The following is a 27,746-nucleotide window of genomic DNA, read 5'->3' on the forward strand; positions in this document are numbered from 1 at the left end:
AGCCGTGATTACGTCATTGCTACATGATAATTACGTACAACAGCTACAACTTCGGCTGGTGGAAAATCCCATAATACATTGTAAATGTTTATTTCATTTTTGGTATTAATCCTTTTTGGCTCAGCTCTTATTTAGATATGTAGTAACGGGCGGGCGCAGTGCATGAGGGTATATTGCTCTGTGAGTGACCATCGATTGTACACTACTTTTCATAATGCATTGTGGGAAACAATGAGTCCACTATATAGAGTATTGAAAATTATATTTAACATTTTGTTGCCTCTGCCTGCTGCACCACCGCTCATCTGAAAACTTTGGAGAATCTGTTGCTGTTGTGAACATTTCTCGTGTTCCATTACACCTCGGAATGACGTCACACCTGAATAACCTGAGTGGATAATGTTCCAGTTGCATGGGAACAATGTTTACGTAAGCCAGCTGGCCATCACTGGCAATGTGAACGCGCTCCGGGCAGAAGGAAATGGAATTCTGGGTTTTATGGACACTTGGATGACACCAAAGGAGCAGTATGGAGGGATGTGGTGTTTGTTTTACGTTTGAAGAAGTGGTAACCATTCACTTCAATTTTATTGGAATTCTGCTGCAACGCTTCTTAGCCCTGAAAAAGGGTAATTTTGGGTTGAACTATCCCTTTAAGCCAAAAGGAGGCGGGGTAAACGCCTGTGCCTGGGAAGCCAAACTCGGGGGAACGGAATCCCCCTGCACCAATGAGCGTGGGTTACTGTCAGCTAGCAGCGAGCTAACCTGAAGCTAACGCTAGCGGCTGACAGCCACAGACAAACAGCAGAGTTTTCACGTCGGTGAGTCGCAGCAACGCACCGCTGCGTGTCTCTGCCTGCAGGCACGACGCTGCTGTTGACTGTGCGTGACGCTCCACGGCCGCACTGTGGCGCTGTGCTGGGACTGAGCCGTGTCCTCGAGCTGTGACCATGTTGCCCTCCAGCAGCAGAGCCTGGTTCCGCTCCGCTGTGAAGCTGCTGCCGCCGGGGAGCAGGAGTCCAGGTCAGTGAGGAGCTCCAGAGGTTCATTCACATGTTCTGACAGCTGCTCCCCTCGGGATCACTGGTCTCTTCTATTGGGGTCAGGTCACAGGAAGAAACTCTGCATGCTCAGCTCACTGATATTTCATAAGAGCAAGTTATGGGTGATGTAATTAAAAAGAAGCAGATTTTCTCCAAATGTCTAAAGTAGAATCTCTTGAAACGTGATTTTCAGACAGTGAGAGTCAACACGAACAAGAGTGAGGAGAATTACCCGTGTCACCTCTTAAGGATTATTTAAAAACAATATTTAATATGAGCAAGATATGAGTGATATAATGAACAAGATGTCAACTTCCCTTTTAATTTTCTCCAAATTTCTCCAGTCAAAACTTATTAAACTTTCCACACGGACAGTGGGCGGCACCGTGAAAATGAAAAGTTAGCAACTTTGTCTCCCTTCTTCTTTTTCTTACCGGAAACTTTTATCTTCCTTCAGTAAAGGTCCTCTCTGACCTGATTGTGACTCAGTGGATACTGGGAACCAGTGTAAGAGTGTTTGTGTGGTGTGTCTGTCTCCAGGGTGTGTTGGGTGCCCAACCAGAAGTGTTTCTCTAAAGTCCGGAGGTTTGAAACCAAAGACGATTCCACTGCGGTACCTGGGCCAGCCGAGCCCTTTCACCCATCCACACCTCATTAAGCAGGGTGAGTACTGTTTTCACAGCTGTGCAGAACCAGTACAGTTACACTTTTAAGGGAAAACCTGCAGTTAGTCACACAAGGTACGTATTCCTCTATGCTTCATGTCACATTTAGAAATAATAGTGCATGTTTTGGTGATGATCACAATATCTCAAAAACTCTATGAAAAACTCTATTGTTTACTTGGATTCACAAATGAACTGAAGAGTTTCTGATGGTCAAAAGTCAAGATCACCTTGAGCTCACAAAACCAGATTTTGGCCTTGGACGGCATTTTTTATCTGAAAGGTCAAAGGTCAGCTTTAATGTGACTTGATCATTTTCTGTAGAAACACTTTTCTCTTCAATATTTGACTCCAAAATATTGATTGTGACCGTATTTTCTGATGTATTCAACCTGAAAGCTGATCTCTTCCCCTCAGGTGACGTGACCCCAGGCTTGAGCCAGACAGAGTATGATCTCCGCAGACATCGACTGGCCTCGCTGATCGAGGCCCAGGCCGACCGGCTGGGACCCTCTGCGTCCTCCAGCAACCATGTGGTCATCGTTTTGTCCCATCCGACCCGCTTCATGACCAACGACATCCCGTATCCCTTCCACCAGAACCAGGTGCCTTTTGATTTCATGTTGCCTTTCTCCATCTTCACTTGAATCATCTTCTTGCTCTGTGGGTTTTTGTTATCAAGTCTTCCCCAAATAACCAGGAGTCATATGTTCCCCAGGATTTCCTTTACCTCAGTGGCATTTTGGAGCCGGACAGCGCCTTGGTTCTCCATGGGAAAGGGCGACCGGATCAAGCCATCTTGTTCGTCCCCCGCAGAGACCCGGGGCGAGAGTTGTGGGACGGGCCCCGCTCAGGGAAGGACGGGGCGGCTGCTTTGACCGGCATCGAGAGAGTTCACAGCACTGAAGAGCTGGGTGTTGTGCTCAAGGCCCTGAAAGGTTGGTGCATGGGGGGGTGAGGATGCATGTCCAGCCTCTTAACAGAACTAAGGTTATGAGATAGACCACAAACAAAGCTGACTTTCGGACTGTAACTTCATATTGAACTGTTTTCTGTCTACTCCCTTTCAGGCACTGTGCTTTGGTACGATAACTCTCAGCCGGCCCACCCTCGGCTCCACCAGGCTCACGTGTGTCCTGTGCTGGAGCCGGGGCCGATGCCGCGCTCTCTCAGGCCCCTCATCCACTCTCTCAGGGCCCTCAAGAGCTCAGCAGAGGTGGCGCTCATGCAAGAAGCAGGTCGCATCACAGCACAGGTCGGTGTTTAAATGACTCACGCCTCACTGCTGCAAATCTCATATTAATTATCAACATAATTAATCATATGTTGTCTGGTATATCATAATAACTATAGTATTATTATATTATCAAATGATCTAACATGCTTTAACACCTCTTTAGCACAAACTCACCCTGAAAGCAAATATTAACCCTCAAACAGCCATTCGACCAACCAAACACACACACACACACACACACAAACACACACACACACACACACTCACACACAGGACATTAAATGGATTTCCTAGGGACTCACCCTAACCGTATCCCTTAAAACATGTTTTCACCTTTAAATTTACAGTGATTCTCGTCCTCATTAGGAAGACAAGTCCCCATAATGTGACTGTTGAAACAGATATAACCCCCCCCAGCATGAGTATTACCTTGAACACACACACAACTACTTAATCTATCCTCATCTCTACTTTCATCTTTGCTGTACTTCTTTACATTATGCTGTTGGTCTATTTGTTTGTTGTATGTTTCCACCGTCAATATTATTACTTACAAATACCTGCAGTATAACTATTTCCCTGTATCCTAATGTACTGCTGTCCCTCAGCCACGCTGTGTAACACTTGTAGAGATTCTTTTCAACACAAGCGGTGCACCAACACAATCCTTGTCTTCCAGGCTTTCAGGAGGACGATGGCTCTGTCTCAAGGAGACGTAGATGAAGCTGTGCTCTTTGCGAAGGTGACTGAAAATCTTTCTGTGGCTCACTATCATGTGTGGCCCTTAATGATCTCCATGTCCTTTATTGATCAGGCTCTTTAATATAAATACAGAGGGCATAAGTATCATACATTGATTATTCAGTACCTTCAAATGTTAATAACTGTTCCTCATTAGCACTGAAAACTGACCGACGCAACATATTAGATATAAAAGGGACTGAGGTTGATTGAATAGTTTTAATGAGAAGTAAAAAAAGAAATCACATCAGTCAATATTAGTATTTATCATGATGAAGGATACATTATTATTTCTTTGAAGTTTAAAGACTGGTTTTATAAATATATCCATATATATAGGTCTTTTTGTATAATGTGTAATTTCTGTTTTTGTTTAAAAGATACAGTTGTCTACGACTGTGCAGTTATGATCCTATATACTAAATATAGCCATTATAAATTATATACTCATACTATGAAATAGGTCTTGTCAATCATATTAATATTATAAAATTCTCCCATACAGTTTGATTTTGAGAATCGGATCCACGGCGCCAACTTCCTGGCGTACCCTCCTGTGGTCGCTGGAGGAAATCGAGCCAATACTCTTCACTACATAAACAACAACCAGATAATAAAGGTAATGAAAGGTGCCGCATGGATCAGTCATGTGATATCAGGCGCAATCTAAGCCATCTGGAAAAGATAAACTGTACAACCGTATATAAAATAATCCCTCCTTGTACTTTTTTCTCCTGCTCTCCTGCATCAGGACGGTGAAATGGTGCTGCTCGATGGTGGCTGTGAATACTTTGGTTATGTCAGTGACATCACTCGGACATGGCCGGTAAATGGAAAGTAAGTTTAATAAGAGGTTAAAAGGACAAAACGTTAAGATTCATTGAGATACTCATGAAGGTCAGTGGACGTCAGCTGGGCAGGCGGTCGTTCATATGTGGCCCCGATTGTATTTGTATTCACACAAAGAGACACAAACACACACCTGTAATGTGCTGCACTCACCTCCTTCCTGCCAGATTCAGCGCTGCCCAGGCGGAGCTGTACGAGGCCGTCCTGGAGGTCCAGCGCTCCTGTTTGTCTCTGTGCTCCCCGGGTGTTAGTCTCGATCACATCTACAGCACCATGCTGGCTCTGCTGGGACGGCAGCTCAGGCGGCTCGGGATTGTAAAGGCCAGTGCCAGTGAACCCGATGTACTAAAGGTAATAATCAGAGAAATAATGTAGTCTTTCAAATTGCAGTTTGACCAATAACAGATTCTTGATGAATATTCCTGTGCTTTACACCGGTTTGTAAACGGCTCTTAGCTTTTAGGGAACAAAGTTGTAGCTGAAAGTAACTAAAAGTCTCAATATGTGTTTCAGAAAGTTGTATTTCCCAAATAGTGTAGTGAAGTGTCCATCACCCACACTAGATCATAAGAGCCATACAGGAGGAGGTTTGGCAGAGGTTTTAGTTCGAGTCAATGCCCTTCTAGCTGGTATATGAGTTTATTCATGTCCTCATCAGTGGTTTTCAGTCAGTTCTGCTGATTTGATCAATGAAGTGAAGTAATTGAACTCTCCAACAACTTCTTAAGACCTTATATTTCCTCGTCATGCTCGTCCCAGGCTGCTCGACGTTACTGCCCCCACCACGTTGGTCATTACCTGGGCATGGATGTCCACGACACCTCTGAGCTGTCCCGCTCACAGTCTCTACAGCCGGGAATGGCCATCACCATAGAACCAGGTATGGATAACCGAGGCTTTTACATACTTTCTCTCCATCTTGATTCTTGCTCCAGATGTGCAGATGTGGCTGTTGATCGACAAACTGTGTGAAAAGAGGTTAAAAAAACCTACATTATCTTCTGTACTAACTACTAATGATGAATCCCTCTCCTCCTATCTGGCTCACGCATGTCCCCCTTTTCTCCTTCTTTTTTCCACAGGTTTGTACATCTGCGAGGACAGTGACCAGGCGCCAGAGCGTTTCCGTGGCCTGGGCATCAGAATTGAGGATGATGTGGTGATCCGAGACAAGGGAGGCCCTCTGATTCTGTCCTCTGACGCGCCAAAGACCATCGCTGATGTAGAACAGGCCTGTGCCCAGAGATAGGGCAGGGAGAGACAAGTGAGCAAGTAAGGCACAGAGTTGACAGGAGGTCTGTGTGCTGTGCTTCTCAACTATCCCCGTGGTGATGACGTCATTGGGCTCAGGGCCCCGCTACATGGGGGGGGGGGGGGGGGGGGGGGATGCACTGCGAGTCCCCGGTTTTAGTCAATTTTGGAAACTGTCGTGGAAGCTCCTAGATTTTTCAGAAAGTAAGCTGTAACTGATGAGTTCCTCTTCAATGTAACTGAACATCAGGGTAACGTTGGTCACAGCATACCACACGGAGACCGACCCTCTATCATATACAACCGATTTATCCAGTATTGTTGTGGTGCTATCATTCATTCATTAAACCTTCATATTTATATTTTATTTCAGAGTAGCTTCCAGCATAGCATGCCAGGTTAAACACTTTCATTTGTCGCTCCACTCAAATAAACAAATTTTTCTGTTACACCCAAATATGCATCATTTTGATGCCGCACTTCACAAGATGAAAACACCAAATGTTGAACATGCTTTCATTGTACTGTAGGAGGTTCAGGAAGGAACAGAGGAAATCAATACAACACATCATGGGATTGATCAAGAAGAACCTGTTGAAAACTGCTGATCATTATGAATCAGGAAGAATTATAACTATGACTCCCATGCACAGAGTTATGACAGTGTGTGTGAACGTATGTGTGTGTGTGTGAGAATTGGGTCTTTTTAGCAGAGAGAAAAATGTGATATCCTTTAGGGAAATTGTGTTTATATATAAATATGTATATTAAAAAGATCTTTCTTTCATAACTTATCAGTTTTGTTGGTTTGACTCAGGTCACTGATGATGGACATCACCATGGAAAAAATAATGCTAATGATAACAGTGTCTGCGCTGAATCAAGTTACACAACCTTGACGGTGACGCAAAATAATATGAACGTATCTCCTCATGGTTACAAGGTCACACAGACAAAGAGCCCAGTGCTGATATGGAAGGAAGGTCTCCCTCAATATGGTGTTGTGGATTAATATATACTGAATAATTATTGTTCAGGTTTCAGCTCAGCAGTGTGATGAGCGCAATAATCAAATACAAAAGAAGAGGTTCATGTAGAGAGAGTCAAATCGAGACTATAGGACGCAGTGCAACATCCGAGGAGGCACGAGCAGTGACAACTTTAAACTGTACAAGTACAAGGTATTGTAGTTTCCGAAGGGGAGTGAGAATATAAGTACAGAGGCAGATAAACATGCAAAGAGTTGTTGTTGTTGTTGATGGTAATAAACATTTCTCTTACTACAGTTAAGGTAAATTGTGAATACTCATCCCGACTGTATGTGGAGTCTATGTAAATACTCCTGACTGTATGTGTAGTATTTGTCAATTGTAAATACTCCTGGCTGTAAGTGTTTTATTTGTTAATACTCATCCTGACTGTATGTATAGTATATGTAAATACTCCTGACAGTATTTGTGAATACTCCTGACTACATGTAGTATTTGTGAATACTCTTCCTGATAGTATGTGCAGTATTTGTGAATACTCCTCCTGACTGTACGTATAGTATTTATGAATACTCTTCCTGTCACTATGTGTAGTATTTGTGAATACTCCTCCTGACTATATGTGTGGTATTTGTGAATACTTCCTCTGGTAGTATGTGTAGTATTTGTGAATACTCCTAACTGTATGTGTAGTATTTGTGAATACTCCCTCTGGTAGTATTATGTGTAGTATTTGTGAATACGCCTCCTGACAATATGTGTAGTATTTGGATGAGATCAGTGAGTTGCAGTAAAACACAGAGTTACTGTCACAGAGCATCATGAAGACTCAAATCTACGGAGCCAGTTTCCGGACAATCCCGAGCACCTCCGAAGACTCCCTCCTCCTCCTCCTCCCTCCCCCTCGCCCTCCTCCTCCCCTTCACGCCTAATGTTGCCGTACCTTCAACCCTCCCCCCGTATCAGAGGAGTAGAAACAACAAGCCGCCATTTTGTTTGTGCGGACAGAAACAGGAGGAGATAACCGAGAGAAGGAGCGACTCCGGCTACCGAGGTCTGCCGCTCCGGGAACCGCCGGTGGAGGAAAGCGCGGCGAGATCCCGTCCGTGTTACCGGGGAGAGCGAAGAAGCATCGCCGAGGAGACCGATCAGAAGACGGCGGCGGCGGAGGGAAAAGCCAGCGGGTGATAAATAAATATCAGTATCTACATGTATGTCTGCATGAGAAGGAAATACTCCGAGAAATCCGAGGAAGGGGGTGTTTGTGCGGAGAGGGGAGGCGGAAGAGAGCCGTGTGTTAGAACCAGGAAAAACCTGCGGGAAACGGGGGGGAAAAAACGGCAACATGAAAAATCATTATGTGTCCGTGGCGGAGGAAGCGAAGAGTCCGCATAGACAATTATATAAATAAATTGCTGCCGGGCAGGAGGGAGAGGTGGAGAGAGAGACGCGTTTAAAGAGAAGGGGGGCAATCTCCATCACAAAGAGTCAACCCGAGGATTTGGAGAGATTTTCCGGGGGTGTCAACATCATCGTGCCGATCCGGAGCTTTCCGCTTCCGAACAGCCATCACCTCTCACCGCCACATTTTATCACATTTTCTCCCGTCGCCTCCGCCGCGCTCCTGTCCCTTCTTTTTTTTGAGAATTTTTTTTTTTATTACGCGCTTTTCTGTTCCTCTTCGGCTGCATGACCAAGACCTCCAGCGACCGACAAGTATATAGACCCATGTTTGTGCTCCGGAGGAGGGGGGGGTGGTGTTTAACTGTTTTTTAATAATATCTGGGAGTTTTACATCGAGCGGAGGAGGAACCTCATCTGGAGCCCCCCCACACGCCGTCCTCTGCAAAATACAACTAATTGGATCAATCTGACTGGCCACTGATTGCCAATTAGCGCTGTGATTTATTTTCACGTTATTGCATCAACTGCACAGGAGCAGTGATTTCTTATATATATATTTTTTTTGTCGGTGTGCAAGATTTTGTATTTTCGATCCCCGCTGACTGCAAAAGGGGTTTGCAACCACCAAGTGTGCAATACGAGTGTGTTCTCCCTGACCCAGTGCCTTGCATGGTCAAACACTAAGTGCACATTCTGGTCTGCATGCACATGCAACTGAGAAACTCCACGTTTGGGAGTAGACATCTGCAATAGATGATCTTTTTACCTGAGTGATTGCAACGCGTGGGACTCCGCTGATTTTTTTATGCTTCCATCTCTTTGCCAAACCAATGTAATGAGTTATTTCTCTGTGTTTTGCACATGAGAACACCGCTTACACTTTTAACTGTATTTTAACTGTGGTCTCCTCCAAACAGACCGACTGCCTTCTTGGTTTGGGAACATAAAGGAATCTGTGGCAGGGAGATGTCTGCTCAGGTAAAGAAAAGCTCACAGAGGACCTCATAACTGTTGCTTGAGATATCTGCCTCCAGAAGTTAACACGGGACAACCCCTGGCTTTTTCTTTTTGGGAGCACAGTTTCCATTTTGCAGCGACACACTCCTGGAGCGTTTCAGGTGTGAAGTAGAGGGTTTCTCCGCCGACGATGGCGGACAGGACTGCGTGCACCATGGAGGACGGATCTTGGGACAGTCTAGCGTCGTAGAGGAGGCTACATGAGGTTGTCAGAGGGCCGCACGCTTGCCTTTTTGCCGACTCCACGTTCCCACCTCCTCCACCTCAAATCTGTGAAGAAACGAAATCTCCGCCAGGGGAGGGGGACTGATATCTGCAGAGAGGACTGAACCGAGAGGGAAGGAGTCCAGTCCCGCTGTCTTCTCCCCTACCGTCCCCCGAGCGGTGGGGGAACGATCAGAAGAGCTTCTTTAAGGCACAAGGAGACTCAAATTAGGGGAAATACGTTTGCCCTCCGTGGACCTACTGCATTTTTAATTCGTCAAAAATATGGCCGATAATGTCCTGGAGTCCGGCCCGCCTTCAGCTAAGAGGCCCAAGCTGTCCTCTCCGGCTCTCTCCGTGTCTGCCAGTGATGGAAATGGTAAATATATTGCATGCATTCGAAAAAACTATAATACTAACTTTCAGTGTGTTTGTGCATGAATTGCTGCTCAGTGTCTGAGGAGCCTGCAGAGTTTCCCTGCAACTTGTGAAACAGAGATGCTACATAATTAATGCATTTAAACGTGAGTGGGTTGGTGGTTTGGTTGAAAACAGAGTCGTGTGGTTAAAGATCTGTGTCGACATGTCGATCTCTAAGAGGAGAAACACGATGTGGGGCCGGTGCTAGCAGCAACTTTCCAGCAGCGGTGTTTTGATGCGTTAGCCTCAACAGGCTAACTAGCTCCGAACTACAACATCCACCTCCAAACAATGGAAGAGTCGAGTCACCCCAGTTTGCTTCAACTTCCCCCGCTGCCTCGCTAGTAAATCAAGTGGAAGCACGAGGGCGCGAGCACGTCGAAAGTCCCGTTTCACACACGCTCCGCGAACAAAGGGACAAAATGCTATTTCCAGAACAGCTTTAGGAGAAAGTAACGGAGCGAGCTAGCTAACGAGCTAGGTTCCTTGCTGGACCGGCTCAGCTGAGCTCGGTAGCTGCTAGCCAAGGAAATAAGTGACGATTAGCGTCACACTGATCACGAATGTGACATTTTTTCTACGTGTTAGCGACTCCTCCTGTGGCCGTGAAGCTAGATATTTTCATGGTCACCAGTTCCGTGTACTTAACGTGTTGTAAACAGTAAAAAAGAAAGCTCTGTTTCGTGAGCGGTTGTGAAACCAGCTAGCTATTGTTCGACACTTCGTCAAAAGTTGCGCTAAACGTCTCAGAGCTGAACGTGCGGCTGCGTGTGAATTCAAAGTGTTTCTGCTTTTTAAACCGAAGCGCAAATTCAATTCAACCGTCGACTCAGAAACGCGGGGTCTTTTCAAGCATTTCGATCGACAGCCTCTACTTTCTCAGTATTGTTCCCCCGTCGAAGCCCATTCTCTTTCAGCCTCCATTGTCTGGAGCTGCACGTCGACCCTGCGCTGCAGTTGACTTTTTTTTGAAAGTCTCCACCAAGGCAGAGCACTCGAACGCCTCTCGTCTGGATTGTGAAATAAAGTATTACTGCAAACCAATGCGTTTGCACATGTTGAGCAAGAAGCTGTAAACTCCTGCCACCATCCCCTTTAGTTTGCATCCTGTTATAAATAGAAACCGAGCCAATGAGTAGTGTGTTTGGGACGAATCTGTAAATCACACTATATCTGTATATATATATATATATATAAAATAGCAGAACAAAAAAGGTCATAGAAATGTGGACTCAGTAGAGATTGGTAGCCACAACCACACCACTGGCTCAACTCCGTGAGAAAACACAAGTTTGAATATCAGGCTTGAAGCATGTTTGAATTCCCTCAATACCTTCAAGTCTAATGCAGCGAAAACGTGAACTGTTAAAGTGGTTTGCAGGATAATTTAGTGAGACATGTCAGTAACCAGCATTAAAAAAATCTAAATCAATCATGCATACAATGTATTTACAACTTTCTGCGTCTTGACGTTTGGAGCATATTCACAAATGGCTTTCCCCTTTTTAATTTGTGGAAAGGACTTCTGATTCCTGTGTTTGTGTCTTGCTCTACAACATAGCTGTACAGTCTACCCAATGCACACACCTCTCTAGGTACTGTAGTGTTTACCCCTCTGTGGCTTCTCACCCTGACCCTACTGCATTCACTCACCATGTTTGGCACTATATCAAACCACAGACTGATGCACGGGAGGCTGTTTGAGACAGTTACTTATGCACTGGCTGCCTATCTATGGGCTCCAGATGGGTGCTTGATGGTTTTCAAACTAATATCTGAGCCGTACATTCAATAAATCTTGGCTCTAAGTATCATATGTAGTACAGATAGTAGATGTTTTGCTTTCCTGAGCTGTGAAGTCGGTAGGATTTTAATACTTCTTCCCCCCGTGTCTAGATTTTGGTTCATTCTTTGACCTGGAGCACGACCTCCCAGATGAGCTGATCAGCTCCTCGGACCTGGGTCTGACCAACGGAGGGGATGCCAGCCAACTCCATACCAGTCTCGGAGGTATCGGAGGAGGGATTGGTTTGGGAGGAGGCCAGGATGCAGCTGCCAAACACAAACAGCTGTCTGAACTCTTGCGAGCTGGAGCCCCATCACAGCAGGGTGGCCCCACTTCCAACAGCAATGCACCTGGGGCTTCCATGGGGATGATGGGGGTTTCCCCGGGTGGACCTCAATCCATGCCCCCCCAGGGCCAGCAGCAGCAACCTGGATTAATGCAGCAGGTTGGGATGGTTGGAGGGATGGCAGCTCACAATCGAGCAGCTTCCATGATGGGTAACCAGAAGGGTAACACTGGACAGCAGGGGCTGATGGGGGGGCAGGTGATGAATGGCTCGCCGAGAATGGGTTACCCTGGCAATGGAGGCATGGGTAACAGTAGTAACCTGTTGGCAGAAACCCTGCAGCAGGGGCCAATGGGACCAGGGGGTCAAGCAGGGATGAGACCACAGCAACCTGGAGCACTGAACAAGGTAATTACACTCAAAGCAGCAGCCAACACACACTTTCCACCTCTTAGAGGCAGCTACATGATGGCAGATTATCAGTTCTGTTAAAACACATTTTAAATTTGAAAACGTAATAATTATCTATTTTATATTATTGTTGGGTGCTTGTTTGTCACAGTCCGCTGCGTTGTGTAGATGCAGAACACGAGAAAGGATATTGCTACTTAAAATCAATGGGTGTGTGTGTGTTGTGAAGGAGGTACAAAAAATAACTATTACCTGGAGAAATTTCTATATATTTATCTGACTGCATGGCATGGATGCTTTTACCCCTGGTTGGCATCACAAAACAGCAGCCAGAGTATTCGTTTGGCGATGTCCTATAGTTAAGAAAAGCAAAAGTGAAATATTAGTATCGGCCACATTTTTAAGCTCAGAGATGTTTCCCTTCAGATGTAGAAAGGAACTGTTTAAAGTTTCTCTTGGTCCTAGAGCCACAGTTAATAAAGCACTTCCTGTTGTTGCTGGTGTTGGAGCAACCATATTGGATTCTTTTAGCTTCTGAAAATACTGTGGTGAGGCTCTGGTTGTGACCAGTAGATCGTGTTTTTAAGTTCATGCACAGAGCAAATAAAGTTGAGGAGACAGAAGTTAAATTGTAATTTTACGACTACAATGAGAAGTAATCGTGAAAGAATAAATACCAATAGTGTTTGGAAAGTGATGTTGTCCTAGAATTGTTTTCTCTGTGACATTTTGAGTCATTTTAAAACAGTCCAATTTGTGTCAAATGACATTTAATACCTCTGACATTTCCTCCTTGAATGTTTGTAAATTGGCTGCTTAAATCGTGCTTTCCTGCTCACTGTCTCTCCTCCTAACTGATTCCCCCCCCTCACCCTCCTGTCCAGATGAGTATGATGGCCAATGCGGGCCCCTATGGTGGTCCGTACGGCCAATCTGCTGGCCAGGGGCTGCCTGGAGCAGGGCTGGGCCCGCAGCTCCAGAATAAGGCAGGCATGCCCAACAATATGGCCAATCAGTTCAACATGGACAAGAAGGGGCCACCAGGTCAAGGCATGTCTGGGATGGTAGGATATTTTTGTTTTTATTTCTCTTTTGTACATGTAGACAAAACTCCATACAGTCTTACAATACTGTAGATTAAGCTTACATTTTAGCTGAAGTCCCTTGAGTGGGTTAAACATAGAACAATACATATTTAAGCAACGCACACACGCCTTTTGACTAGCCATACCTTTTAACACTCAGAGGTAACAAAAGGGAGTCACAGTTCAGATATATCAAGGGAAGACCTACTGGCATTCCTGGATCAGTTACAAGGAAACTACAGTTTCTTACTCTCTCTCACACATTGTCTGTGTCAATGGGACTAATCATCAGCAGCACCAGGACAAATCCTGCAGCGTCAATGGTCCAGATGAAGTTTAACACCTTATAGTGCACATAACGGCGTAGACTACTGAAGGCACGTTCAGTGGGCAATCACAATAATCAACCCTATCCATAAATAGCAACATGTCAACATGTTATTGGGTTAGTCTTGCCAGCAATCTTTTAACTTGGAGACCTGTCTGTACCTACAGCTTTCAAACTACAGACAAGTTATTTGGGGGCATGTTTAGTTATTTGTGTGCGAGAGAGAATTAAAGAGGTAGCCAAACCAGTTTCTGTACCAACAAAAGCCTGAAAAGATGGAAACACTGTGCAGAAAGAAGAATAATAGTGTTTCATCTGCTCGACTGTCATGTGACATTTACGGCCTCCTGTGCGTTTGTGTATATATGAATATCATGGATGTCTTGCTTTTTAATTTCCTTTGAGATTTTTTCCTCTTTGTGTCAATTGTAGTTCAGCTCTTTGATGACAGTGTTGAAAAATTATGAAAATTAGTCAGACCCCTTCCATCAGTTTAATTTTTATCATGGTAGAGACGTGACAGACTGCATGTTGGTCCCCCCCCGACCGACCAGTCATGCCTGCTGGGTTTCATGACATCATCAGAAGGCGGCACACTTTAGGGGGCAAGATTTTAACCAACGTGTCGTCTTAAGTCATTAGGAAATAATGTTGTGCTCATTGCTATTTGGCTTCAATTTAACACAGACTTATTGTAATTTTTTTCAACAGAGAGCAGCTTCAATATAGTTCTGTTTTTAATCACAGTTTTGCATGAAGCGTCGTTTTTAAACAGATATTTGCTTCTTTCTTCACAGAGCACTTAAGTGTTTGATTGTTGAATTATGCATTATTCTTTTCAGTAAAATAAATTTGCTATACATGTATCTGTATTCTCCTGCTGTAAAAGTAAAACATATTGGGAAGAATTGATCATTGAATTGATTAATCTCTTATCTTGCCCCTGATGGTTGTCTAATGGCCATGCCTCCTCTCTCTTCTCAATTACAAGCCCTCTCAGCAGCAGCAACCTGGAGCGGTTGGCGGCGTGTCTGTTGGCGGAGCAGCAGCAGCAGTGGGGGGGCCGCAGGTTGGGCTCAATGTTGTAGGGGCAGGTCCCGGCACAGCGCCTCCTACTGCAGACCCTGAGAAGCGGAAGCTAATACAACAGCAGCTGGTGCTCTTGCTCCACGCGCACAAGTGCCAGCGGAGAGAGCAAGCCAACGGCGAAGTGCGACAGTGCAACCTGCCGCACTGCCGCACCATGAAGAATGTGCTGAACCACATGACTCATTGCCAGGCTGGCAAGTCCTGCCAGGGTAAGTCTGCCGAATTATGCCGATTCTGATACAACGAAGGCTGGTAGGATAACAAAGTTGGAAAAAACTAAAACAAGAATTGGTGCTTAAAGTTGTAATGTATCTGCACAAGTTTTTGTTGTAGTTTATGTCCAACTTTGTCATCCTCCCAGCCCTCGTTGTATCGGAATGAATTATTCTCTCTTGAGGTGGCTGGTCCACCATCATTTTCCTTGCTCCTACTCTCAGTGAATCGCCATCTGGACATAGTTTTATTGAACCAAATGACTCATCCAATAACATTCTCTCTCCTTTTTCTTTCATCCTTTTTCTTGTTTTATGATTTTTCTTCCTACTTCACTCTTCATATTTAAAAATTTCCTTCCTCTTCCCTTTTGTTCCCCACTTCTCTTCCTGTTTGCGATACTTTCTAAATGTTTGTCTTTTCCTCTGCAGTGGCACACTGTGCCTCATCCAGACAGATAATCTCTCATTGGAAGAATTGCACACGACATGACTGTCCTGTTTGCCTGCCATTGAAAAACGCTGGAGACAAGAGAAACCAGCAGTGTGAGTGATTCTAACTGTGTCTATGTGTGTGTCACATTTTAAAATGATAAAGAATCCTGTAACTCCCATTAAAATGCTCGATGGACGACTTGAATTCACAAGTGCTCATCCTTTTGACCCTTTCTCTGTCTGTCTACCGTCAATCCTCTTTCCCCTCTCGTTCCCTTCACAGCGCTCCTCAACAGTGCAGGGGTGGGTTTGGTGAACTCTTTAGGGTCGGGGGTGCCAGGTGGACAGTCCAACACGCCCAATCTGAATCCCCCAAACCAGATTGATCCGAGCTCTATAGAGAGGGCCTACGCTGCGCTGGGTCTCACTTACCAGGGAAACCAGATGCCGCAGCAACAATCGACCAACATGCCAAACCAAGGGCTGCAGGGGCAGCCCGGAATGAGGACTCTAAATACCATGGGTTAGTTTGTTGCTGACCTACTCTTCACCTTGTTCCGATCAAAGTTTCTCATTAAAAGCAACTGTATTCCACAAAGAATGATATTTCCCAATCACAAACCACATTCTTCAAACTTCATAACTTTGTCTTCCCAGGAGCAAACTCTATGGGAGTGAATGGTGGAGTGGGAGTGCAGTCCCCCAACCAGTCTACACTACTGCCAGATGCCATGTTGCACAACAACATGAATGTACAGAGGTATGACTGCTTTTCATTGGTCACAGTTATTAACTTCAGGATACAGGCTTTCTCAAAGTCAAAAATAGTTCTGTGTTGGCTGTAGTCTTACACCTCGTTTCTCTTCTTGTCTGTCGTTTCTCTCAGTTTGATGAATGATAGTTTGGGAAGCTTGGGATCCATGCCCACAGCAACTCCTCCTTCGGCTCCAGGCATGAGGAAGTCCTGGCATGAGGACATTACACAGGACCTCCGTAACCACCTTGTCCACAAACTGTGAGTTTGCTGCATATTACAAGTTTTCCCCCCAAAATCATCATTTGAATATGAGATAAATTTCAACATTGGGCCTCAATTGACTGTTTTTGTGCCTCTATGTGTGTGTTGGTATGTGTTTGCTTGTGGAAGCAGTGTACAGGCCATCTTCCCCACTCCCGACCCTGCTGCACTGAAGGATCGGCGGATGGAGAATCTGGTGGCTTACGCTCGAAAGGTGGAGGGTGACATGTACGAGTCAGCTAACAGTAGGGTAAGAAACCAACAAGTACTGAACAAACAATTAGTAATGTGACACAGCTTTCAATTTTAAGGATAGCGGCAATAAATTGCATTTTTTTATGCGCTTTTGAGATATATCCTTATAACATTGTCCTTCCTCCAGGCGGAGTACTACCACCTGCTGGCAGAGAAGATCTACAAGATCCAAAAGGAGCTGGAGGAGAAGAGGAAAACGCGGCTCCAGAAGCAGGGCATGATGCCCGGTCAAGCTGGACTAGGCTCCCCAGGCCTCCCACAGGGGCCTCCAAGCATGGGACAGCCGCCCATGATGCCAGGGCAATCCCCAAGTAAGTAAACACACAGTTGTTTGTTTAACCTCCCCTCCCTCACACACTTCTTAGTGTACATGGGCACACATACATGCATGTGTACAGTACGCTGGCATGCAAATAACACGTGGAATTTTACTTCTAAACCTTATTCACAATTTTCATTTTCAAATCTTCAGGTGAAATTTTAGTTGATGAAATGCAATAAGAGAGCAAACACTTGTATACCCAGTTTGCCTCACTTTCACATCCCTAAGACATCTGTATTTATTCTGTGATCCCGGAGACAAGATTTGTGATTTCTGTGACTCTTCCCCTCCTCTCAGATGGTCCTCACATCGATCCGTCCATGGTCCGACCAACCGGACCCAATCAGATGGTAAACAGGATGCAGAACCCAGCAGGTACATCTAATAACTACACATTAAACTATTATTAAAGGGTCTTGCGTGAACAGACAGATAAATGTATTGTGTTCATTTTAATTTAGCGATTTGAGATTTGTGCTACTGCCCCTCAGTACAAACACAAACCTTTTCTGTCCTCCGTCTCTTCAGGAATGAACCAGTTTGGGCAGATGGGGATGCAGTCGATGGGTCAGAGGTCGACCCCTCCTCTTGGTTCTCCAATGAACCAGGTTAGTATCACTGTCTGTGCTGTCAAATCATTTTCCTAGAGTAGCACTAAGACCAGATTCCAAAAGTTAAGATGATGTAGTAAGTGCCAACCGGATTGTACAGAATATCCAGAAGAACCATAGTTAATATATGAAGTTCTCATTGACATTAACTACATGTAGATTGCCCTTCAACAGGTCATCTTTATTCAACTGACTGTAAGTTTGTCTAATCTGAGACTTCACATGTCCCCTGACGTCTCATTTCCAGATGGGTATGGGTGCAGCAAGAATGGGTCAGCCCAATGCCACACAGTTACAGAACCAATACCTCCCCCAAGGCCAGTTTCCCGGGTCCAGTCCTGGACATGGTTCTGGTCCTAGTGGCATGAACCAGCCCGGGCCACAGACTTCAGTGCCACAGGTGAGGATTGAGGACTGATGGGTAGTGATGAATAATGTCTCATACAGTTGTTTAATATCTTATCTTATATTCTGCATAAATGACTCCTAACCACTGTGTCCTCACCTCTGTAGCAGAACCAGATGTCAACGCCGCCTTCCCTCCCAGTCAGTAGTCCTGCACCACAGTCTGCCTCTTCTGCTCCGGGCTCTGGGAACCCTGGAGGCTCCATGGGGCCTGGTAGTGCCACCGGTGCTGGGTCTCTACCCAGTTTGCCTCAATCCTCCAACCCCAGCCAGCCCAACTCCTACCCACACTGCCCGTCCATCCGAACAAACTCACCATCACCCGCTCGCAGCTTAACGCCTCAACCTCATCAAACACCCCCCACGTTACCTGGTTCTCAAACCCCACAGCCACACACTCCGAGCACACCTCAGCAGCAGCAGCAGCAGCAACAACAACAACAAACTTTACAGCAGCAGCAGCAGCAGCCGCCATCAGTACAGTCAGTGAATTCTGAAAAGGCCGGTCAGCATCCACAGAAGACGCTTGGGGGTCCGGCTTCCTGTGGCCCCCAAGCAAGTCAGACTTCTTCAGTGCCCAACCAGAACTCTCATGTGCCACCACAGCTGCCCAGGACCCCAGTGAGTAGATCACCCTGCTTTCATCCTCTACAGACACCACATGTTAAACCCTTGTTCAGGGATGCTCTTGTCTTCCCATTTACTCTGGTTAAATGAGCCCTCATTTTGCATTGGGTTCTTGATCCCTGTTACGCTTGAATTTAAGTCTACTTCTCCTTTCCCCTTCTTACTCACATGTAATAATAAAGTAAAAACTATAATTTTTTACATAGAAACCTCAATAAAAAGCAGTGAGTGTGGGAATCAACCTGAAGCTTCCAACTTTCTAAACTTCTAAGCCTTGATCTCTGTCCTTTTGTCCCAGCTATCTGCAAAGCCTTCGCTTACAGGAGATTGTCAGGTATCGTCCCCAGCCTCTGTCAACAGCAGCACTGATGCCAGCTCCCAACCAGCTCCGTCAGACGGCCCTGCTACCAGCCAGGAAGACGTTAAAATGGAGGTGAAGAAGCAGGAGGACGAGGAAGATGAAGGGACTGACTCGCAAGGAGAGGGCAAAGGGAATATGGGAAAGGGTCAGGGTGACGTGAAGAAAGAGGAGAAACCGGAAGTAAGATTCTACACATTGAGTTAATGATTATGTGGAAATGTCCAAATTTGAGTTGATTAGTAGTAAGGTCTGTTTTACAAGTAATCACATTGAGGAGGAAACTATTATACTGACACTTCCGTCTTGTTGTCAGATAAAGAAAGAGAAGCTCTCGTCGGATGGGTGTAAAGGAGAGCCCATGGATACATCTTCGTTCTCGACGTCGTCGTCTGTAACAACAGGTGAAGACAAGAAGCCGGAGGTGAAGAAGGAGCCCAAAGAGGAAGATGATGGGTCAGCATCCGGTACCAGCTCCCCAGCCAGCTCCCAGTGCAAGAAGAAGAGTAAGTTATGAGCCTTCACATGAACGTCAAGTCTCTATCTTCATCCACTCGTCCTGATCTCAACTGTAACTGTTGTTAATGAACGATTGACCATGTCGTCCAACCATCGTGGTTTATTCCCAGTTATTCATTGTAAATAGCAAATCCTGACCCGTAGCCTTGACATGGACAGAAGGTCCATCAGTTACACTTCAAAACTTCTGTCTAAACCAATCCCAACCTTCAGGTGTTAAATGCCGCATGATGAAGTCGGTGGAGTTAGACCAGCATCCATCCTCAGGTCCGGCAGAGAGGAGAACCACTCCTGCCTGTGTTTCCACTTTCTTCTTCTTTCACCTGCCATATAACAATCTCATTTGTTTTCCAGTCTTTAAGCCGGAAGAGCTGCGTCAGGCTCTGATGCCCACGCTGGAAGCTTTGTACCGGCAGGACCCTGAGTCCTTGCCCTTCCGTCAGCCGGTGGACCCCCAGTTACTGGGAATACCCGTACGTATTCGAACTAGTAACAAAACTAACCTGGTAAGGGACTGCACTGGCTGCCATTTTGCTTCAACTCCTCTTAAAACGTAGTTTTTTTTTTTATTGTTTGTTTTCCTTTGTTTTCTCATCTTTATTTTTTTCTGCTTTGTCATAGTTGTCATCAGAATTTATTTCATATTTCTGCTTACAGTACATTTAACCTTTTTAGTTGATTTTTCCAAATTGCATGTCAGAAGTGAAGAAAATGAGATTTCAGAGTGTGATCGAGTGTATTTGTACGTACGTATGTTTGTGTGTGAAGTTGTGTTCTCTTTTCTGAAACTTCTTGTCATTTGTAAATCAAAGCAATGACTTATGAACTTTGCCTTACTTTGAAACTATAGTAAAGGTCAAAGTCAATGTTATCGTACATGAAAATCAGATTTTGAAAAAACATGAAAACCTAGTAACATTTGACAAACATTTCAGCTTTTAGTGCAAGTTGACTTAACTTTAAACGTATCCCCCTCCACCAACTCACAAATTATAAAAACCTAATCAACAACACAATATTACCGGACCCATTTTGCCTTACTGGTAAATCATGGATTGTCTTTAATAGCTTTCCAAATCCAAAAAGGAGAAACCACATTGGGACAGTCAATAGAAAGAACAGTATTTGCTCTCAACTCTAAATGATTCAATTGCTTTCATTTAAATACATAATTTATCATGTTTGACTTTTACCTTTTGTCATAAAGTTTTAGCTTTTAATTTGACCTGCATTTTTTATTTTGTAGTTTTCATCCTCGTGTTCCATTGCTAGCTTTCTAGTTCAGTTCCTCACCAGTAGCAGTAGTAGTGTTGATGTTCATGTGGGCATTGTATAGAGGTGGGACAGTAACTTTACCCTCACTGCATTCAACTCATGCGGAAAAAGAGCATTTGATTAGACCACTCATCTACTTGCATAAAATTAGAAATCCTGATTGTATCTATAACAGAGTGACTGTGTCGGTTCTTTCACCGACTTCTATCATGTGAGGTTTTGATAAAGGCCATTTTTCGAGCAGTGATGAGGTTATTGGCTCTCCTCTCCTTCAGGAACCTCCACAGTCAAGTGATGCAACTTTCCACCGTTGTACAATTTGTATGACGCCATTTTCAGATAAACATCAGGCCCCCTTATTGCAAAGTAAAGTTACTCCCCACCCATTGAAATACTCTGATATAAATTTGTGTCTGTAGGTTGGTAATGCTTAAAGTGAGTGGTTCCATTCAGAGATGAGGGTCTGTTTCCTGACTCTCATTGTCACAGTGACAAAGGGATGGACCCTGCTCCTTTTAAAGTCACGATTCCCCCTTTTTATCTGAATCTCCAAAAGGCCTTTTCTTTTCCTCGCCCTCTCCTCTGCTGCTTTTTCAAATGATATTGTCTTTGGAAGCGAAGCAGAGCGCAGACGACGGGAACAGAAAAGCAACTTGGAGGCTCAACCGCCCCTCTTACATTTGCTTCACACTGTTGGCTTTAACTCCGTCATCATATTGCTCCTCGCACTGCTGCCGTTGTTAACGCCAACTGCTATGTTGCTGAAAACAGTGAATCTCTGTCTGCCTGTTGCTGTTGCCACTGCTCTGTTCTTCTTGGTTTTGCACCCTGATCAATACCCAGGCCTGAAAGCTTTCTTTGCTCCCAAACCTCAGCAGTGAATCATTCCCGCGGCGGTCAAACAGTGTTAATCACTTTGTGGTGGAAATAAGTTAACGTACTTGTTTGAAACTAAACCCCGCCTTGTGACCCTGTAATCATTATTTATCAGTGTGATCGCATGAAATGCACCTGAAGCCAGGTTTTAATGGTTTGACTGTGGTTGCAGGGGACTGGGCAGACTGGTGGTGTTCGTCTGGTCCCCGCGGCACATCTCAGATAGGGACTTTAACTGTAGGGTGCAAAGCGGAGAGCTGGAGGGCAGAAGTTGTCATGTCTCTCTGTTTGCACGTGAACCTTCTTCTCTGCAGCGCTCAACAACATTGTCCCCCTGCACCCTCTTCTCTCCCTACTCTGGTCCCGCCTGGTCATCGATGACGCCTTCATCAACCCCTGACGGCCACAACGCTGATGATGACGATACTCTTCCTCCTTTTCTCTCTTATCCTCTTCCCTTGGACGGCCAAACTGTTCCACCCTCTTCTCTCCCTCCTCAACTTTCTCTTGACCCTCCACTTGAATCCGGATTGGCCTCGTTCCCATCCTAGGACTACTTTGATATTGTGAAGAACCCCATGGACCTGTCGACCATCAAGAGGAAGCTGGACACGGGGCAATACCAGGAGCCGTGGCAGTATGTCGATGATATCTGGCTGATGTTCAACAACGCCTGGCTCTACAACCGCAAGACGTCGCGCGTGTACAAGTACTGCTCCAAGCTGGCTGAGGTGTTTGAGTCGGAGATCGACCCGGTCATGCAGGGCCTGGGATACTGTTGTGGGAGGAAGGTGAGGCAGCACTAGGCGTTTAGCTTTTTTTTACATTGTGTAGGTGTAGAAACAGACATTAAATATTCCCATCAGTGAACACATGCTTTTTTATTATCAAGCCAATTTCAAGTCATGATTAAGTTGTTAAAGAAGAGTTTGACATTTTTAGAAATTAACTCTCGTGGTAAATTTTAAACTACAAACTCACGCTACCTAACTTGACTAAACTTTACTTCCAACGTGTAGAAATAAGTGTTTATGGTTTTGGGCTAAGCTTCACTAACCACCTGCTGACTGTAGGTTTATATAAAAAGATATTTTAGCATTCAAGATAAAGTTCCAACTATGAATCATGTATGACGGATGTAATATGTTCAGTTCCTCGCCAGTTTTAAAAAACTGTTTCTTTTTGTGTCTTTTCTCATTGCAGTTTGAGTTTTCCCCTCAAACTCTATGCTGCTACGGAAAACAATTATGCACCATCCAACGTGATGCTGCGTACTTTAGCTACCAGAACAGGTAAGGGCTTTCGAGACGTTAGACCACAAGCATGTAAAAGTATCACACTAACAGTATTCACAAACTATTATTGAAATTTCCACATTTTGCAGCCAATGAGATCAGCTTCTTTGTGTCTTGTTATATTTTGCACATTATATTTAAGTATATTTCCCACAGCATAGCAACTTTTAACCAGTGCGATCACAGATTAGTTTTGATTTGGCTTCAAATATCCTGGCTCCATCTCCATTCTTCGTTTTAATTTTCATTATCATTGTCGTCATTCATAAAGTGGGCTCCTGTCTTCTTCCTCAGCAGCTAGTCTTTGTTTCTGGCACAATACTTTTCCATGACACTGTTTAATATATGCGGGGGGTGAATCCCTGCTCACCACATGAAGAAAGGTTCCCACTTTATAAATGAACAGGAAGGATGATGGGTCTCTGTTGCTCTACCATTTATGTATTTTTCCTCATCCACCCTTTCATGTATGAAGACTCGTATCCTCGCTCCCTCCCTCCTCCACAGCTCCTAGTGGAATCTCATGTTGCTGTAATGTTGTTGTTGTTTACCACTGGACGTCTGACGCTAATCTTTGCTTTGCCTTGGCTCTCTGTCCTCTGTTGGTTGTTGTTAACATCCTGTCCGTCCTTCCCTCCTCCATGTCCTCCCGCTCCCTCTCTGTCTCTACATTGTCTCCGTCTGACCTGTAACGATTTATTTCACGCTTTTTTAATATTCATTTTGACCCCCCCCCCCCCCCCCCCCCCCAACTCCCTTTGCCCCCTTCCCCTCTCCCCTTCTCTCCCTCCTTTTAACGCTTGTGATGTCTGCATTGGCCTGCTTTGGTGTGACCAATCATCCACTCCAAAATTTGCGTGCAAAATCAAAACACCCGCCAACACAAAAACCCTGCATCACGATTGGCTGCTTCCGCCTGGCGACGACCTACCTTGCCCTCTGCCTCCTCCTGTGTGTCCTGCCCTGTCCTGATTGGCGGCTGCTTCTTCGTGCCCTCTCTGTGATTGGCTGTGATGATGACGATCGGTGTAGTTCACCACAATATGGGCTTCTTGCTGACAGGTACCACTTCTGTGAGAAGTGTTTCAATGAAATCCAGGGTGAGACCGTTTCCCTTGGGGACGACCCCGCTCAGCCTCAGACGTAAGTACTCATCGCCTCCTCCTCTAACACACAGCAGACTAAAATGTCATATATAAAATTTAGTTTCTCAAGTCGTGTTTCTCCGGTCCTGCATGTGTGCTGTTAGAAGTGTCAGTAAATGTCTTTGTTGTTCTAAAAATCTTCTTATTCCATAGTCTTGACAGTATCGTATGTATTCAGCTTGTATCAGGTTGTAGTAACTGACCCACCGGCAGCTCAGTGAACTATCCGATGAAAGATCACAAATAGTTAAATTTTTTTATTGATTTTGTTTTATCTGGCAGGTTGAATTTTAAGCCTTTAAATACTGAAAACTTTTTTGGAGTCTTAAAAGACAGAAGAAACATTAAAGCAGAGCGGCAGATGTAAGATTTCCAGACTTTTAACTTCTATTTCCAGCTTTAAAATCAAGTCAAGATATTACCACTGGTTGTTTTTATCTTTCTGACGACATTGTATTGTAAATTGTTTCTGAAGTAACAGCAATAGGCTAAAATTGATGGAGTTCCCCTTTTTAAAAAACATGTGCATTCCTTTGTTTCAGTATTTCAGACATCCATCTTAGAAAATATAAGTTAAATCAACAGATTTCTATTTCTTATCGTAAATGTGCTCTTACTGTTTACTTTACCGTGGTGTGTCGGTTACAGTATTTTTGTTTTTCTGATCTTTCCCACAGGTCTATCAGCAAAGAGCAGTTCCAACGAAAGAAGAATGACACACTTGATCCAGAGTTGTACGTCCCCGTAACATTTTAACTTCCTTTTTCTTTGTCGTGACCGTGTGGCTGTTATTGGTGAATGAGTGCTGTGAGATAAAAGACGTTATATTCCATGTGTTATAAATGTTTTGGCAGTAACTGTGTAGCTCCTGTCGAAGAACAAACGATAACATTGTGTCTCCCTTTTGTCTTCTCTCTGCTTCAGGCTTGTGGAATGTATTGACTGCGGTCGTAAAATGCACCAGATCTGTGTCCTGCATCATGACACCATATGGCCTTCAGGGTGAGCCAGCTATACATTCCAAACTGTACATTATGTTACATGAGCACGTGGGTCTGGAAAAATGAATTTTGCCTTTTGTGTTTCTTGATTCTTTCTTCACTGAAGCTTTAAAATCAGGAAAAACATCATGAAGGTGCAGAAAATATGTCTGAAACATGTGAAGGCACATTTCAGTGTAGCTGTTGATGTTTCTGTCTCAAGAAAATCACAGTTTCAACATGTTGAGGAGCAGTTTGTAGAAAAAGTTTAGAGTTTTGATTTATTCTGTCAACGATGTGTCCTTGAGCTTGAGTGAAAAGCGAGTCTTAAAGTTTGATTTCCCTTCATGTGGGGTCTGTTAGTAATTATACGTGACTACAGACTCATTTTATCATTTGAGGAAGAAACAACTGACATTAAAGAACAAAATGTCTCTTGATTAATGCCATTTTATCACTGTCACCGGTGCTTATTGTGACAGGGCAGATGGTTTCCTGCAAATTGTATTGATTTGTTTGTTTCTTCCCCAACTACAGCTTCACGTGTGACAGCTGCCTCAAAAAGGCGAACAAGACACGGAAAGAGAACAAATACGCAGCTAGAAGTAAGTGGACACTTTAACACCATCTACACATTTTCCAATTTTTGATGAAATGGCAACAATTTAAAAAAGGAGCTGGACTCAGAAAGTGAACCTGGTGTGATCTAAATCGCTCCCCCAGTGAAAAAGAAACTGCAGTAAAGCTGTTTTTTATGATAGCCAATCAGATGGGACAATAATTAAACCGAAATTAAAAACAGATAAAGCTGATAAAATGTTGACGGTTCACATACCAAAGAAAATGAGTACAGGGTACAAGTCTTGTGTTATATGACCACTTCCCTTCACAAGGCCACCAGTATGTTGACATAGCAGACGGAATGAATGATAATTTGTCATTAATCAAACACCTTTTCTTGTCTCTTCATAGGACTTCCGCAGACCAAGCTGGGGGGTTATCTGGAGTCGCGCGTGAACGACTACCTCAAGCGACATGGCCAACCTGAATCTGGAGATATCACCATCCGGGTCGTCCACGTCTCGGACAAGGTGGTGGAGGTCAAGCCAGGCATGAAGTCCAGGTAGGAGGTTCAACCTGCTGCTGCCGATTCTGTGCATGTGGTGGAAGAAGCTCCTTGGAACAGATTTAGAATCGTGAATTATTTATACCACAACCTCATGGGAGGTTGTTAAAGGGGAGTATCTGGTGCTTATCAAGTTTGGGTGTACGTGCTTTCAAGAAAGTCTGGACCCAATTGTGCGGACATTCCCTAGAGTTGATTTCTATAAATGGCTTTAGCACTAGTGTGTCCTCATGTCTTTGTCTCATAACTCCATTAAGAATGAGATGAGTTGTGTCTAGATCTGATTGAAGCTTAACGAGTGATCATATTATAGATTTACTTTAAGGGAGTAAAGCAAATCAAATGACTTTTCACAAAGTGGTAAAGATGGAGATAAACACCAGTAGGTCACACATTAAGTTTGATAATTATGAGCTGGTTTAAAGAGAAGGGAAGAAGTGATGATGACCTTTCACAGGTGTTTTAGCTGACCCTGCTTTTTGCTGTCTTTTTTTAAATCCAGGTTTGTGGACACTGGAGAAATGTCGGAGTCCTTCCCCTACAGGATGAAAGCCTTGTTTGCATTTGAGGACATCGACGGAGCAGATGTGTGTTTTTTCGGCATGCACGTCCAAGAGTACGGCTCAGACTGCCCGCCTCCCAATCAGAGAAGAGTGTACATCTCTTACCTAGACAGCGTGCACTTCTTCAAACCTCGACACCTTAGGACGGCTGTCTACCATGAGATCCTGCTGGGCTACCTGGAATATGTCAAGAGGCAGGGGTAAGAGCAGAGTTTAGATCTTCGGAAGCAGGTGGATGAAGAAGCAAGTCAGCTAACTTCTTTACAATAGCTTCAACTGATGAATGTCTCCCTGTCCAGGTATACAACGGGTCATATCTGGGCCTGTCCACCCAGTGAAGGGGACGATTACATCTTTCACTGCCATCCAATGGACCAGAAGATCCCCAAGCCAAAACGCCTGCAGGAGTGGTACAGGAAGATGCTGGACAAGGCTGTGGCTGAGCGCATTGTCCATGATTACAAGGTAAGACAAACTGTTGAACCAGCAATGTGATTGAATGCATTCATCACCAACCACCAAGACCTTCATGGACCCAATGCACATTTTATTCACTGTCTGTTCTGATGCTTTCAGTTAAAGCCACATGTTCAGGCACTTTCTATTTGAAATTCAAACATTCATTTGAACCGTAATGACCTGTTCAAATTCAACATATGCAGCCTAGAAGCACATCAGACCATCTGCAGTGGTTTCCGTCATGATCCAGCAGAGGGCACTCTGTTTCAACTTGTTGTATTTCATGCCCTCATGTCTTATCAGTAAAGTAAAGCTCCTTTTCCACTGCTAAAAACCAGTGGAACACCTGTCAACATCTGGCTTCTACCAAAGATCATATGACATGTAACGGGTTCTTAATTGTCATCTCAAGGTTATGTTTTGTGAATGACATCAACAGTGAGTGTTTAACGGGTCTGTC

At 44.5% G+C, this 27,746-nt stretch overlaps 2 protein-coding genes across 15 annotated transcripts in view; both read left to right on the forward strand.

The window, feature by feature from the left end:
• Positions 1-666: 666 nt before the first annotated feature.
• On the forward strand, positions 667-5,908 carry xpnpep3 (X-prolyl aminopeptidase 3, mitochondrial). The gene is made up of 11 exons (XM_062407764.1): positions 667-1,023; positions 1,584-1,706; positions 2,126-2,313; positions 2,427-2,646; positions 2,779-2,963; positions 3,625-3,687; positions 4,192-4,305; positions 4,438-4,523; positions 4,703-4,886; positions 5,295-5,415; positions 5,618-5,908. The coding sequence occupies exons 1-11, from the start codon at positions 951-953 to the stop codon at positions 5,782-5,784; spliced, it is 1,524 nt and encodes a 507-aa protein (XP_062263748.1). The 5' UTR covers positions 667-950; the 3' UTR covers positions 5,785-5,908.
• A 1,869-nt stretch (positions 5,909-7,777) lies between these two features.
• The window catches only part of ep300b (E1A binding protein p300 b), a 26,942-nt gene continuing 6,973 nt past the window's right edge, over positions 7,778-27,746 (forward strand). The window contains exons 1-29 of one of the 14 annotated variants that reach the window (XM_062407648.1): positions 7,778-7,959; positions 9,097-9,157; positions 9,260-9,779; positions 11,717-12,300; positions 13,188-13,367; positions 14,708-15,014; positions 15,450-15,563; positions 15,736-15,975; positions 16,110-16,212; positions 16,339-16,467; positions 16,600-16,720; positions 16,853-17,036; positions 17,345-17,422; positions 17,576-17,655; positions 17,906-18,058; positions 18,172-18,684; positions 18,989-19,231; positions 19,365-19,554; positions 19,922-20,073; positions 22,270-22,509; positions 22,922-23,010; positions 24,046-24,156; positions 24,441-24,521; positions 24,836-24,892; positions 25,083-25,160; positions 25,676-25,743; positions 26,111-26,261; positions 26,767-27,027; positions 27,127-27,292. In XM_062407648.1, coding sequence (XP_062263632.1) covers positions 9,686-9,779; positions 11,717-12,300; positions 13,188-13,367; positions 14,708-15,014; positions 15,450-15,563; positions 15,736-15,975; positions 16,110-16,212; positions 16,339-16,467; positions 16,600-16,720; positions 16,853-17,036; positions 17,345-17,422; positions 17,576-17,655; positions 17,906-18,058; positions 18,172-18,684; positions 18,989-19,231; positions 19,365-19,554; positions 19,922-20,073; positions 22,270-22,509; positions 22,922-23,010; positions 24,046-24,156; positions 24,441-24,521; positions 24,836-24,892; positions 25,083-25,160; positions 25,676-25,743; positions 26,111-26,261; positions 26,767-27,027; positions 27,127-27,292 — 4,767 coding nt within the window. In that variant the 5' untranslated portion in view covers positions 7,778-7,959; positions 9,097-9,157; positions 9,260-9,685. Of the gene's footprint in view, positions 7,960-9,096; positions 9,780-11,716; positions 12,301-13,187; positions 13,368-14,707; positions 15,015-15,449; positions 15,564-15,735; positions 15,976-16,109; positions 16,213-16,338; positions 16,468-16,599; positions 16,721-16,852; positions 17,037-17,344; positions 17,423-17,575; positions 17,656-17,905; positions 18,059-18,171; positions 18,685-18,988; positions 19,232-19,364; positions 19,555-19,921; positions 20,074-22,269; positions 22,510-22,921; positions 23,011-24,045; positions 24,157-24,440; positions 24,522-24,835; positions 24,893-25,082; positions 25,161-25,675; positions 25,744-26,110; positions 26,262-26,766; positions 27,028-27,126; positions 27,293-27,746 lie in introns of all 14 variants that reach the window. The other 13 variants (XM_062407651.1, XM_062407652.1, XM_062407653.1 and 10 more) reach the window with 13 other exon arrangements.

This window comes from Platichthys flesus, chromosome 16, assembly GCF_949316205.1.
Source record: "Platichthys flesus chromosome 16, fPlaFle2.1, whole genome shotgun sequence".
Classification (NCBI taxonomy): domain Eukaryota; kingdom Metazoa; phylum Chordata; class Actinopteri; order Pleuronectiformes; family Pleuronectidae; genus Platichthys; species Platichthys flesus.